The following is a 14,633-nucleotide window of genomic DNA, read 5'->3' as shown; positions in this document are numbered from 1 at the left end:
ACCCTGCAGAGACACCTTGGATGCTCTTAGGGCCGTGCTGTAGACAGCAAATCCTGCTAGTAACAGCTATCTTCTGTCTATCTTTGCTGGTAACAGCTCCTGCTTGGCCAGACAGGCCCCTTTCCTTTGCATCATCCCTTACCTCTGCATGAGGGGTGTTGCTTGCTGGTGAGAGGCTCTCGGCACCTCTAGTTCCAATAGGAGGACGGCTCAAGTCCTTAAAAGGTGAGGAATCTCATTGTATTTATTGTCCCTCCGCACTTTTTACAAGAATACAGATGCCTCTGGATGCTTTCCTGCGCAAGTCAATTTTTAACAAGATAATCAGGCTTTTCTGCAGCTGGGCATGTGTATGTGTGTGTGTGGTTGGTCATCGCACGCTCAGAGAGGCCAGAGGGATTCCCAGTGGTCTGCAAACATGCTTCCCCAGAAAGGCCCTAAGAAGCCTACAGAAAAATAAAGCTGGGGTTTCTTTGAGAATAACACCCCCCGGCATTAAGTTTTCCCTCTTTTCTCTCTGTCACTTTCTGGCTATGCCCAGCTCTGCCCCTCTGGCAGTGCAGCTGAGCTTCCTCCTTAGGTATGTATATGGCCCCCAGTACCGTTGCACTTGATTCTTACCCAAGCATTTAAAAATAGCTGTTAACAATAACACATGGGCTCTGGTTCTCCCTTCCCTGCCCATAGCAGAAATAGCATGGTAAGTTTAGAGACTGCATCCAGCCTCACGACCAGAAAGGGCTCAAAGCCTCCCTTTTCCCTTTTGTCCTTTATGGAAGCAATGAAAGTGGGGAGAAAGATGCACAAATGACTCTTACAATCTCCCCTCGCCCCAAAGCTGCCACAGGCTGCCTGGGAATGAGTGACACATGGGCGGGTGCATTGTTTGGAGACAAGGGATTCGCATCTCTGGAGTGAGCAGTTCCCCTGCTGCCCTGGCACCGGTGCAGGTGCAGGCGGGTGGTAGCAGTTGGGTAGGCTCAGCCATGAGACGCTGCAGGTTTGTGGCTCCTGCAGGCACCAGGGACCTGCAGAATCCCCGATTTTTTTGCACCTTTTCTGTGTGTTCGTGGCTGGGATTTGCCTCTGCTCCTGTTGGCCCCTCAAGAGGTGGGGATACGGTTTTCCTAAGATGCTCAGGGCTGTCACTGCTCTGTGCGCTGCTTCCATTTGTCCCCAAGCACTTTGCACTAGCCTGTTGAGTTATTTAGACGTCCAGCTCTGAATGTCCTTTGTACCATGCTGCAACCTTTTCTGTGGTAAGGTTTCACTTGGCCTAGTGGGGTGATGAGAAGGAGCGAGAGCAGCTGGGGCAGGAGGATGGACAGAGGCCAAGGGTTTGAAGTGCTGTTTCTGGCAACCTCCCTGAGCGTGGAGCTTTACCAGAGGTGCTCGATGCCCTTCCCTTGTGAGGGAGGGTGGGGAGGCTGACAGGGATGAGGAGGAGGTGGGAGAACACTGGCATCAGACAGGGGACCCAGGGAGCTGGGCTGTGCCCCACAGGGCAGGTGGGTGCGAGGGCAGGACACTCCTGCGCTGGGGGCTATGCTCCCTCCTGCCACCCCCTGGCAGTGTGCTGCCAGGTGCGGGTGTCTCGTGGAGGAGGGTGGGTTGCTTTTGCCTTTGGAAGGTTTGTTTTAAAGGCAAGGCTGGTGCAGAAGGGCAGGCATTATACCCTTGCCAACACACACAGGTGACTGGGGCTCGGTGGAGCTGTCCTTCCCCTCCTCAGCATGGCAAGGCCACAGCCAAGTAAAAGGCTCGCTAGTCATCTGTGGCTCCTCCAGGAGCAACTGGGCAAAATACACCCTGCACTTTGCATAAGCTTGTTAAAGATGCCAAAAAGCATGCGGATGGCAGAGAATAATTGCATGAACAAGGCTGGTGTTTACTGTGTGATTTAAGCCTTGTCCTAAGCAAGAAATGCTCCATCATTTCCTTTGGAAAGCTCTGTGGGCAGAACAGTTATTTACTACCTGTTAAACCAAGCTGCTCCACAAGTCCCGTTCGACTTGTTAATGACTTCAGCGACTGCAATTCATTCTGAAGAAACAAATGATGAGAGTAAAATACCAACATCACCTTTCGGTAGATGTAATTACTGGGTCAGGAGAGCTGCTTCGCTTTCATAATTCACTGCCTGGAAAAAGCACACGGACGTGACCGGCTGCATTCGCCTGGGGTTTGACAAGCATTGAAGCTTGACCCGCACTCATCCTGGAGGGTGCTGAGCACCCGCAGGGAGAGTGGGGCCAGTGGCACTGCTGGCAAAAAGCAGCAGAGGGTGTGGGGAAGGGCCAGGTTTGTGTGAGAGCAGCTCAGAGATCATGTTAAATCCTCTGGCTGCCAGAGTGTGTTAGTTACCTGCTCTGCCACACATCCCCTCACATCAGCAGATGGGAATTTTACTGCCTCTGGGCCTCTACAGACATGATCATGCTGCAACAAAATCAACCACCTCCTCCCCTCTTTTTTTGCCTGGTGGCACGTTTCTAGCCTGGAGCTCAGGAATCAGATGCTGCTGTTGGTGCCAGTCTGAATGGCTGTGCAGCCCATCCTGACCCTACGCAGCAGACAGGCAGGAATGTGGGCAAGAGTGTGGGCAGGAGCATGGGCAGGACCCCAGGAGCGTGCCCTTCACCAGCAGGAGCAGGCAGAGCCCCACCAGATGAAGGCAGCACTTGCCTGGGACCTGTCTCTGGAACTGGTACTTCAGTTCAGCTGTCAGAGAAGGACCTTGGAAGCATCGCAGGGAGGGTTTATTTGGGGACAGCTCAACAGATGCTGGATGAAACACAGGGAGAAGCAAAATCCCTGGGCATTTTGAAACTTCTCTCCCTCAGCGCTGGCTGAGCTCTGTCGAGCCACCGTGGGTCGGAAACAGCCCACGGCACCTGGACTGGGGCACGGGCAGGCAGCTGTCCAGAGCAGCCCAAGCTCCTGGTTTGCTCAGCGACCTCGTGGGGTGTCTCAGATCTGCTTTTGCACCCATGGACCCTGCCTTGGTAACACATCTCTTGCATTCCCACTTATCGTTAGCTAGTGGCTTAACCTAGTGCAAGTCACCATGAGGCTGGAACAAGAGCAGGAGCGGTTCTATACAACTAGAGTACACAAGCAGAAATTTCTGCTAAGTACCTTGGGGGCATATGCATGGGGATCCCGGAGTCTAGGGCAAGCCAGCACTGATGCAGGGGACCCAGCACAGGAGCAGCTTCTGGCCCCAGAATGGGTTGCACCGCAGCTTTGTCCCTCGGCAGTTTCCTGCATCCACCTGAGAGCTGGGCAGGCTGCGAGCCCTGGCTCTACCGAAGCACAGCGAGCCTGAGACACAATGGAGATGGAGCAGGAGGGAACCTGTGAAATGGGGCAAGAACAGGTGTGTGGAGGCACTGTTGCCCCCTGTCAGCGGCAAAAACAGAGTGAAGGCAAACCAATGAGTAATGAAGAGATGGGTACAACATAAGGGGAGACAACAGGAGGGGAGGGAAGGGTTTGCCATAGAGAATATGCAGGAGCACTACTGGATCCATCAGGAATCATTACAAACTTTATTTGTCTGTGCATTGTGTACCATTGATAAGGATCATCACAATTAGTGGACTCACTGCCTATAGTGGTGGGCAATACACACAAAGAAAAATCAATGAAGCTGACCAGATGAAAATGAAATCATTTTACATAAAGGTAATCATAAACCTGAACAACCTGCACCTGTGTTTGATTCTTCCCCCAAAACGATGAGAAACAAAAGAAAATCCCCCCAACCCATGCAAAGTGAAAAAAAAAAGGCTTGAGAAGAAAAATAACCCCCCACAACTTCATATTCCTACAGAAAATCTTACAGTGGGTTAATTAAAATTTCCACAGATTGTTCAAAATGAGTACAAATACCTCCAGCCAATCAGTTACGACACAAGTGTCAGACGTGGTTTTCAGCTGGGCAGGAAGAGCTCACCAGCGGAGGTGCAGGCTAGGCATTTGCCTGGCTGGGACACCACGAAGCCCAGTAAAGGGTGTAGGGTAAGAAGACATCTCTCAACACCAGTGTGCAATGGCATTCCTGTACTGTGCCCAGGGCAGCTCCAGATCCACACCTTACTGGGCTTGCCTTGCTACTCCAGCCCACGCTGCTGGAGCTGGGGATTGATGCTGAGTTACACCTCCCTGTCTCATTCTTCCCATTGATTTCAGATTTGGACAGTGCAAAATGTGGCCTTTTTCCTTGGGGGGGGTGCTTCTTCCCGGTTGCGCCCAGCGGCACGGGAGATCTTGTTATGGCCCTTCAGCCCTTACACTGAATTATTCTGTCTCCAAATGGCTGTGGGAAAGGACCAGCTTTGGGGACCTATCCTGATGGCTTAACGCTCAGAAACAGGGGCTGTCACTAGACCTCTGGGGACACAGGGAATAGCAGGGGGCCACGGGGTTCTGAGGCAGCCACCTGCTATAAAGGAAGAGGCAGGCAAGGTGCTGGGAGCCAGCCATGCTCATCCTCCTTGGGCTCAGACGCTGCTCATCCCACTCGGGCTCTGTGGGACCTTGTGTAAAACCTCTTGCGGATGGTGGAGGCCTTCACACCAGCTTCAGCATGTCCTGGACTGGCCAGTGCAGGGGAGACTCTGGCCACGCGGGGGAATAGATCCTGCAGTCTCTGGGGTGTGGGTTTTCCTCCCCTGAAAACCTACATCTGCGTGGCTGTTACTGATCCTTGTGGATCCATGAACGGAGCAATAAATGGGGACAACTTTCCCTCCTTTTACCCCCACTAAGAGGAAACAAACAAACAAACAAAAACCCATGGCAAAACAAAATAAATAAAACACAGTGAAAAGAAAACACTTGTAGCTGCAATGCTCAACCCACACGGCTGGAAGGACTATCACTATAGGATGCTATATACAGATAGGGTTAATTTCATTCATGCAAATGTTACAAGTACCACGACGGCATGCCCGAGGAGGCAGAGGAGGCAGGAGGAAAGCCCCTACTGCTCTGTGCAGCCTCGGCTTAGGACACCAGCCACGAGGTTGCGGCTGCACATCCCCAAAGCATGGAGGGGAAAAGTGAGGGGCATGTCAGGGGTGGGGGGGGAAATGCTAGTTTTACACACGCCAAAACAAAACAAAAAACCCCCTCAACCCTAAATCAGTGACAAAAACGGTTTGCATTCTATCCTTAGAAAGCTCCCAATTTCCCCTTGTCTCTGGTCCGGTCTCTCTCTTCTCTCCAACAGGGCCAGAAGGGATGTTCCCGAGTGGCAAAGGCAGGTGGATCGTGGTTGGAGATCAGGACCCGCGCTCTCCTCTCTTTCCCTTGCCCGCTGATCTGTTTCTCACCAGCTACTCTGGCCTTCCCCGTACCGACACACCCTGGACGCCTTCGCATCCATCCTCCTGGGGGGGGCCAGTGCCAGGGGAGAGCGATGGGAAAGGGCTCGGTGGCTATCAGCTGCTCTTGTTAGTAGAGTTGTAGAGAGGGCCCTGCTGCTGGGCTCCTGGCCGGGGCTGCTGCCCAGGGAGAGGTCCTGCTGGCTTTGGGGTCCTGCCTAGTTCAAAGGATGCTCCAAAGCCGCTTTCTGTCAGCAGGTGTGTGAACATGGCAAATCTCTTTTATTCTTTCTCTGTTCATTATACACAGCGTTATATCTATATCTATACCTATATATCACTCTATATAGATACATATAGATATATATATATATTTACTACCTCTTATTGTCCCTTTAGAAGCCCTTTATGTGGCAGTAGGCTTCCAGAGATGAGAAGAATATGTACAAGAGCCAGAGGAGGATAAAGAGTGAGGATGTGAGCAGCTTGGAAGTCCGCGGCCCGCCCAGCTCACCTCCAATCTCGGGTCTCCGCCGGTAGAGCAGCACACCCACACTGATAAAAGCAAAAATGGTGAAGAGGGTGACGGAGAAGGCCAGGGTGCCAGGTGAGACTTGGAAGGCTTGTCCGTGTGCTGCATGGTAGATGGCTGCAATTGACCAGGCCACTCCAATGCCCAGGAAAACATTCACGGCATTGCTCCCAGTGACATTCCCAATGGAAGCATCTGCATATTGGTCCTGCGTCGCTGCTACTTTGCTGGCGAACGTGTCTGCAAAGGGAAGGTGGAGAGAAACCCTCAGGATACAACCAGTTAAGGAGGGACAGCAGCAGGCAGCTTGGGGAAAAATGTCCCCAAGGTTGTGGAGTCTCCTTCTCTGGAGATATTCAAAACTCATCTAGATGCATTCCTGTGTGACCTGCACTAGGCGAACCTGCTTTGGTGGGGGAGTTGATCTGGTGGACCAGATGATCTCCAGAGATCCTTTCCAACTCCTACCATTCTGTGTTTCTGTGATTCTGTGATTCTGTCAATGGCATCACTTAGGGAATGAAGATAGTGGGTAAGGGGACAGGGTACAGCCCTGTCTATGGGCAGTCCCAAGGAAGAGCAAATCTGGCCAGAGCCAGAGTGACAGTCAGGATCCAGAAATGCCCAGGAAGGAAATCTCAATGTTCAGAAATACAGGGCTTCCTCCAGTATGGCCCCAGATGCCCCACAGTGCTTCAAGCAAGAGACAACACTTCCCAGTACTAGACTGCATTGGTCCCTTCTCCCACATCCATTAATTTGTTGACTTGAAAAAGAACTGAAGAGGTTGGAAAAGCTTCGTGGGAGCCACAGTGTTTTGCATCTATCCTTCAGGTCCCCTCAAATTTTGTCTTTGTGTTTCTGTGTTTGCTTTAATGATGTTTCCCCAAAACATTTTGCCTCACTAAACTCCAGTGTCTTGTGCAGACCCTGACACTTTGGTAAACAAGTGATCATCTTTCACCCCTTAGGGATTAAAACCATGCAGGTGGAGGCACGCTTGCCCAGGCGCTCCACCAGCTTTAGTACCGGTGGCAAAAAAGCTGCGATGAAACTCAGCTGGTGTTTTATATGGCAGATCTTGCATCAAGTAGACCAGCATGAAGCTGCTATGCACCATAGGGAAGTGCTGATTTTACATCCAAACCCACTCTGGATCTGCAGGGTGGGTAAGCATGAGGGGAGATTAACATCTGGGTTTTGTCCAGGTGAGCACTCTCAGCTAACATTGAGAAGATGAATCCTTAACACATCTGCACTTCCACATCACCTTGGGTACAGGCAGCAGAGTGTGGCTCAGAAAAAGAAAATGGTGAGGTCAGATTTCATGGTTTTTAATTCTACGGAGTTTCCTTTACGCTCCTTCCCAGTGGTGCTCCAAGCTGAGATGGCGAAGCGCAGCCTGTCGTGAAGACCCAATTTCATGAAGACCCCCCAGGAGGGGCTGGGCATCTATAAGCACAGTGAGAGGGGCCATTTGCAGGAAAGAAATCAAAAGGCCGATTAATATTTTTTTAAAAAAAAACACCCATGGAAATTTATCTGACTGCTGAGGGAAGGAAAAGGCATTTCCCCTTGGTCACGCAGTAATGGGTTTGTGTGGGACAGTGCTGATGCCTCTGTGCCTCTCCAGCTGCCACCATGGCAGGAGGGATAGAGCACATCCGGGGTATGCTTCCAGTGTCAGCCAAAGTTTGGAAAGAACTTCTGCAAGCTTGAGCAGGGCTTTTAATGCAGGGAAGGTCCCTGTCAGTCTTGATTTCACCACAAGTTCATCTGATGCGCGCCTGCCTCCTGGAAGGCAGGTGTGGAGGACCCCAACTAGCACCCAGCTAACATGGTACAGGCCTGGGAGCATCTGCTAGTTTGAAGAACAGTAGCCAAATGTATTCTGAAAAGAACTTCTTAAATGCCACTTTTTGTCGACAAAAGCAGGAGGGAAGATTTTCACTGTCAAGGGCTGGAACAGTCCTGCAAACCCCATGCCTAAAAGCTGTCGTGCCAGAGGTCTAAAAAATTGCTGCTTCTTCCGTTCCTTGGCCAAATCTTATTCCTTTTGGTTCTGCTGCTTATTTTTTGGGCTCTGATAGCATTAGGACAATTTCAAGTTCTTTGAGCACCCGAGTGCTGATCACTGGAAGACGGGGTGGCAAGGGAAGGTGTGACCAATGCGAGGGGTGGGCAGGTTGGGTTAGAGCCTCTTGTCCAGGAACCAGGCTCTGCCTGGCCAGCACAGCCCATGGAAGAAGGTGACTGAAAGGCACAGGCCCTCTCACAAAAGCTGACACAGGACTTCCCAGGGCACCCATGTGACTGGGCCCATCCTCTCCAGTGCATCAGTTCAGCCCTAAGAGTGGCCATTTGCTGAGCCAGCAGAAAAAGAGGCTGGGTTGCAGTAAGACAATGTGCTTTGAGAAGACAAAGTGGCATGTAGGTATGGAAACATGTGTTTTTGTCTCTCCCTGATCAGTCCTTAGTCTCTGCTGTCTTCTGAGGCTGGGTGACCACTCGATCAGAGACACGTCTCGAAGCATTTGTGGGGCTGGGGCCTTCTAGGGGCTTCACAAGTCACATTTGGAGCTGCTCCCCCAGCTCAGCAACCTCTCCTTGATCCATCTGAACCAAAGCTGAACCTGGTCTCACACAAAGGTGTCCATGCTGGGCAGTGAACTCTGAGTATAGACTAGCACCTAACTCACCTGGAAGGCAAGATTAAAGGAGCAGATGCTGAGAAAGAAAGTGGAGGACTGCCAACACAGGCAGCATTTTAATCAAAGCCAAATTTCCTGCTCTGAGAGTGGATGCTGTGGAGGCTGTTCACAAAAGTAGATACTTCACAGTCTTTTCAAGGGGAAGGTCCTTGAAATAATTTCCAGGTGACTAAATCCACACCCTGGTTCAGTCCTCCTGGCCCATTTGAGACTGAAAAACAACTTCCTCAAATTGGTCCTTGGGGGTCCTGCAGAGCACAGTTGGGGACCTTGCTGTGCCCAGCTTTCCCAGCCCAAACCCAAACCCAGACTGGGCAGAGATGGACCTTTCCAACAAACCCTGCTGTTGTCCTTACCTGGCACTGATGTCCCCAGTGCGACAAACACGACTGCGGTGACCGAGTCCTTCAATCCAATGGTGCAGCCGAAGTGGGATGCCAGGTCGCCGATGAAAGCTGTCAGGAGGCCGATCATGAGGATGGAGACGACAAAGCAAGCCCAGCCATTCCAGTAGTCTGTTGGGGGCACGAAGGCAAAAAGGACCTTCCAGAAGACGGTCAGAAAGTGCATCACGTAGTCAAAGCAGGAGGGCAGCTTCTCCTCCCCACATTCATCGTCATCGTCATCTTCCCCTGGAGAAAACCACCAGTGCCTGATTAGACTCATCCATCCTGGGGGAGGTTGGGCAAAGATCCTGTGTATACTGCAGCCCCTCAAATGCCATCTCTCATGATTTTGGCCCTAAAAGGCCTTGACTTTCAAATATTTTATTTTCTGGACAATCATCAGAGGGGCTCGATGGCTTTTCCTGGCCCCTTCCCAAGGCACAGAGAGACCCGCCAAAGCCATTGGTCTCAAAAACCAAACTGCACTTCAGAAAATGCATAGCCTCACGTCAGCACCTCTGCCTGAGTTTAGCCACCAGATGCTTTCTGGGACTCAGCCCCTGCTCAGGAGACCTTTCTGCAGAAGACGTGAGGAAACGACAGGCTTCATGCTGGTTGGAGCTGATTGGGGCAGGTGAACCCACCGAGACCAACATATGCCTCATGGAGACTCCCCTAAGGATGCCCTAAGTAAGCTCTGGCGCTTCTTCATCTTTTGAGCAAACTGGGATCCAGCCATGTAGAATACCTGCCCTAAAACCTCCCTGACCTATCACTGCTAACTGTCCTTCCCAGTTGCATTTCCCTGCCCCTTCATGTGCCTCCCTATGAGCCCTGGCTGCCCATTCCTTTCTGTCTGGTCTGATCCAGGTCAGTGGGCACCCTCTGCACAAGAAAACACTTTCCCATTTGCACCCCTTCCAGGTAGCTGTCAAGCACCCCAGGTCATGAGCCAGCTACGGGGCATCGTTTGTCATAGCAAAAATGTACCTTCCTTCTCTTTATTTTCTGTCCCTGACCAAGGTCAGTGCTTCACTTCTCACCAATCCGTTGTTAATGACTTGCAGGTGTCATTTTCCTGGCATGAGCCTGTCAGCAGTCCTGGCACCATCTCTGCTCACCAGGCACATTGTGCTGGTCAGACCCTGGCTCTCCTGGTGCTGTGCTGAGCATTTGGCCCTGCAAAGTGCACCACTGCTCACAGTTAGTGTCCCCTGCAGCACTTGCACGACCTGGGTCTCCAGCACAGACAAGGAGCTGGGGATGTGAGTCCTCATGCCCATCCTGCCTGATGTCCCAGGGGTCCCGGCGGCTCTCAGACCCTGAATGGCAGCTGCTGCATGCCCCCAAAGGCTCTTGGAGAGTTATGCATCCACAGCCACGCCCCCTGGATGTGTAGACTGGCTCGTGCCCAGAAGCTCTTCTGTGGGTTGCAGGGAAAATGCTCAGCAGATGTTGGAGTTTCCTGGCCCCCTCCCCTGGTTCCTCGGCCCTTTCACCCCAGCACTGGCCCAGCACATCTTCATCTTGTTAGTCCTGGCAGGACCATGGGGATCCAGGCAGGTGTCTGGGATTCTCCCTTCCCAGATCCAGGTGTCAGCACCTCGCCTGCCTCTCCAAAGCCACTTGGCATCCAGCCTCCAGGGAGTCCCCATTGTGTGGGGCTGACTCTGCCAGTGACCCCCTTAGAGCTGGTGACCTTTTGCCTTACTGTAGCAGCTCTGATGGGGCATCTCGTGAGCCTGCTGGCCAGCCTGTCCTTTGGGTGGGCTGCATGGGCAACTGTGGAGCTCCCCCAGCCTGGCACAGTGCACAACGTCAGAGTGGTGGCACAGTCAAAAAACAACTCCTTCTCCTGCTGGAACCACCCCTGGGCATGAAGGGGAGGTAATGCTTTCCCAATGAAATCAGTGGGAGCCTTCCTGCTGCCCTCAAGGAACAAGGATATGTTCCTAAGTCACAGATGTCAGGGATCCCAAGGCCATTGCGAGCTGTTTTAAAGACATCCCTTGCACTCAGGTTGGTGATTTGTCATTGTTTTTGATGCATTTTTGTCCCTTCAAGGATGTGGACCACCGGATCTCCCTGCCTGGCTGTTGGCAGAAGCTCCTTACCAACAGGAGGACACTGTGCTGTCCATCCCCATCAGATGGCACGAGTGAGCCTAGCTCTCCTTCTTGGGAGGACACCTTGGAACGGCAGAAAAAAGGGGCCAAGTCCCACAGTAGCTGAGAGCACCATGAGCCTCTGCTCTGCTCCACCACAGTGGGCGAGGGGACAAGGTCCCACCTTGCCAGACACTGGGTTTAAGGGGATAATGGCTCTGTGCCTGGGAAAAGCCGCTTCTCCCAGCAGCCACAGTACTGATCAGCCTGGCATAAGCTTTTGAATGAGACCGTGCTGTTTTTATCTGCCTCATTGCTGGCTGGGGTGAATGTTCCTCCTTTCACATCTTCCTCCACAGTGCTGATGTTGGACTGAATAACAAAATGTATAAAGCCTGCCACAGGGAGAATAAAATGGTCTTGCTGTACGTTGTGTACCAATATGCGGGTATCAGTTAACCCCATGTTCAAGTGGGGGCTTTGTGCCGTGACAACAGAGTTACTGGGGGAAGCTGCTGGTGAGCTGCTTGCTCTGTTGCTGCTCATAACTACTGCTTTCTGCCTCATCACAGAAGCGGCGATGAAAAGCCAATTGGGGGATCAAGACATGGCACTCATCCTGGGAAAGTGGAGGCCAAACCCTGTGCACTTAAGTTTCACCTCTTGGCTATTCCCCTTTGTGGTCCTGCAGACAGTGCACGCAGCACACAGGAGCAAGAAGAGGAAAAGGCCCAGGGATAACCCAGATTCTGACCACCCTCAAGAGATTTGGTAAGCTGTAAGGGGAGCCTTGGGTTGGCCCAGCTCCAGTAAACCTTGCATTCTGCTGGCATTCTTGGGACTTTCAGCAGAGATGCAGCTGCAGGGCAGAGGGTAGTGATGGAACCAGTTAGAGCAAGGCAGGAGGGAACCTCTAATGCAGATATCTATCTGTACACAGGCAATATGGCATCCCACATGAGGGCTGGCCTGAAGCCAGAGGGATTCAGTGGGGCCACTGAGATGATTGGAGCCTGAAGGATGTTGCCTGTAGGGAGAGGTGGAAGGAGCTGGCTTGGTGAATCAGGAAGAGAGCAGGTTGGAGGGGAGCGAGCAATAGCCTACAGTGACTTGGAGGGCATGTACAGAGAGGATGGAGCAAAACTCCCCTCCGCACTGACAAGCAATACAACAAAGGGCAACGACCACAAACTGCAGCTTGGATGGCAGCATCAAGAGAAATGTCTCATCCAGGAGGGTGGTGCAGCCCTGCGACGCATACCCTGGCTGACGGACATCATCTTTGGAGGTTTTCAATATTCGGTTAAAGAAATCCATGATCAACCAGGGAAAAGTCCTACTCAGCACCATGTTGGGGTGCAACTTTGCATACATTGTTTGTCTTCAAAGTGCCTTTGCACATCAAGACCAACACCTAAGATAGAGGCAGTGGGAAACTTGGTGTCTCTACAATAACTTGACAGAAGATTATGTGTCACTTGGCTTTAAAGCTTCAAACTCACTGTGGCAGAAACAGTAGCTAATCAGTGGCATGGTGTTATTATTTTGGCAGATATAAATACCCTATTCCTGTGCATAGTTGTGAAGATGATGAACAGTTTTTCAGCCTGAGAAGCCTGTGCTGGCCTGGTTTTTTGCCTGTTGCACAAAGGCTGGTACTGGCAGGATATGCTGTAATTTTGCAGCAGGTATTTTAATCCTCTCCTAAGCTACATGGCAGCAGGACTGTCATGGATCTGAATCTTTATGGAGATGATAAAACAGACTGAAAAATGAACATGAGTACCACTGTCATAACACTCATCCAGATCTGTCTATCATTTTGTTAAGTAGCAGTAACGTCTCTCTTTGGAAGAGCTGCCCAGATCCTGTGAAGGTGACTTGAAACATGCAGTGAGGTCTGGTGACCTGGGGGGTGCATTCAGGAACAGGCTCACAAACCCCAGCACATTTTTGCTGTGGAAGAAACTTGAAGGGCTGTTGGGTGCACACTGAAGGCAGCTATGGGTGAGAGGGTCCAGCTCAGCCCTGTGGACAGTACGGGATGACATGGCACGGTGTGGCACCTGCACTGCCCTTCCACAGACCTGACCTCCTGCTGCTCCATCACTCAGCCTCCCTGCCAACATTGCTGCCAGTTGCTCATTGGGTGGGAAATGGAGTTTTAATGTTTCTTTTTTCAGCTGAGACATTACATTTTGAAGTGGGAATGTATGACTTTCACCTGATCTCCATGGTGGGCTGCAGGAAAAAACTCAGGCTCAGACTCCAGTGTTTGAGGCATTTTAACCTGCTTGGCACAAAGCTTGAGGAGGTAAATGCTGGCAAAAAAAGTAGGTTCAGAGCTCAGAGACAAACTGCTGTTGTCCAGCTGCAAGGGACAGCTCATGTCCACCAAAACATGCCACATTTATTAAGTGTTTGTTGATCATCCTGTTAGCATAGATGGTGGCTGTATATTCAAGACACGGTGGCAATGGAGCTTTCATTAACTGCAGTCTTTGCATGTGTCACAGAGATGGGATCCAAGTACCAGTGATTACCTTTGCTTAAATATGGGATGCAATTAATTAATTGATTCTGGCATAGACTAGTTTAGCTGTATTAGCTACAAAACCTGCAGCAAGGATTGTCTTGCATGATACGTTCATGCTGTATCCGAAATAATGGGAGTCTCATGGCTGGAGGCTCTAAGAATAACTATGCTACAAGAGGGGGATCGCAATCTGAGGAGATAGCTGCTGCACAATGTCCTGTCCTCGTTTTCAGAGTCAGAGGGTAAATGGTATGGCCATCACTTTTAATTATTTTGTGCTGAGCAGAGGTTACCCTGTACAGCAGAGCTAGAGGTAGGAAGTGTGAATGTTTCCCCATGCATTTCAATGCACAATTAGCCAGATGAGCTCAAATTGCCTTCCCCAGTGATTTAATTTAAGCTGGTTGATTTTGCCCAAATGCGTGCATACACGCAGCCTGGGCTGGGCTGTAAGGTTGTAACACCTGGCCAGTGAGTTATAGTGTCTCCAGCTGTTAAAACCACATCTGGAGGAGACCTTCTTTCTTTCATCTTCCACAGATGGGGGAATGTTAATATATCTTATACTGGGCATATTGGTAAACATGGCGCTGGTGCCTGGGAGAACAGTGCAACAGGGCATTTCTGAAGGAAAGGCAATTCTTCAAGAGAGGGAAGATATGATTAGATATGATCTGATATGACCACAGCTATCACATGCTGATGCAGATATCGGGCTCCTGAGCCATAACCTCCAGCCACAGCTGGCTGGAGCAACAGGAGTTCCTGAAAGCAGGGGGTCAAGGGCAAATTTTGGCCCACAGAGAGGAGGACTCAGTGGCTGTCTTCAGGGCTTGGTACCCTCCCTACCACGTTGTCCTCACTGCAGCAGTATGGGGAGCACCAGGGATGGGGAGCACTGCTGCTTCGCACCAGCATCATTTATATCACTCTGAATTTAAACACTGCATTTGCCTCCCAAAACTCTCTCACTGAAGTGGCTTTTCCCCTCTGCCATCTGGTAATGGCCAGGGTGTTTCTCTGCCTGGTGCTA

At 51.2% G+C, this 14,633-nt stretch overlaps 1 protein-coding gene across 19 annotated transcripts in view; it reads right to left on the bottom strand.

The window, feature by feature from the left end:
- Window positions 1–5,725: 5,725 nt before the first annotated feature.
- SLC8A1 (solute carrier family 8 member A1) overlaps window positions 5,726–14,633 on the bottom strand; it is a 108,566-nt gene continuing 99,658 nt past the window's right edge. For all 19 annotated transcript variants that reach the window (XM_086460895.1, XM_086460896.1, XM_009955956.2 and 16 more), the window contains 2 exons: window positions 8,930–9,205; window positions 5,726–6,102 (listed from right to left, as the gene is read on the bottom strand). In XM_086460895.1, coding sequence (XP_086317021.1) covers window positions 5,726–6,102; window positions 8,930–9,205 — 653 coding nt within the window. The remainder of the gene's footprint in view (window positions 6,103–8,929; window positions 9,206–14,633) is intronic.

This window comes from Leptosomus discolor, chromosome 2, assembly GCF_034619465.1.
Source record: "Leptosomus discolor isolate bLepDis1 chromosome 2, bLepDis1.hap2, whole genome shotgun sequence".
NCBI lineage: Eukaryota > Metazoa > Chordata > Aves > Leptosomiformes > Leptosomidae > Leptosomus > Leptosomus discolor.
This window is presented reverse-complemented; position numbering and strand designations above follow the sequence as displayed.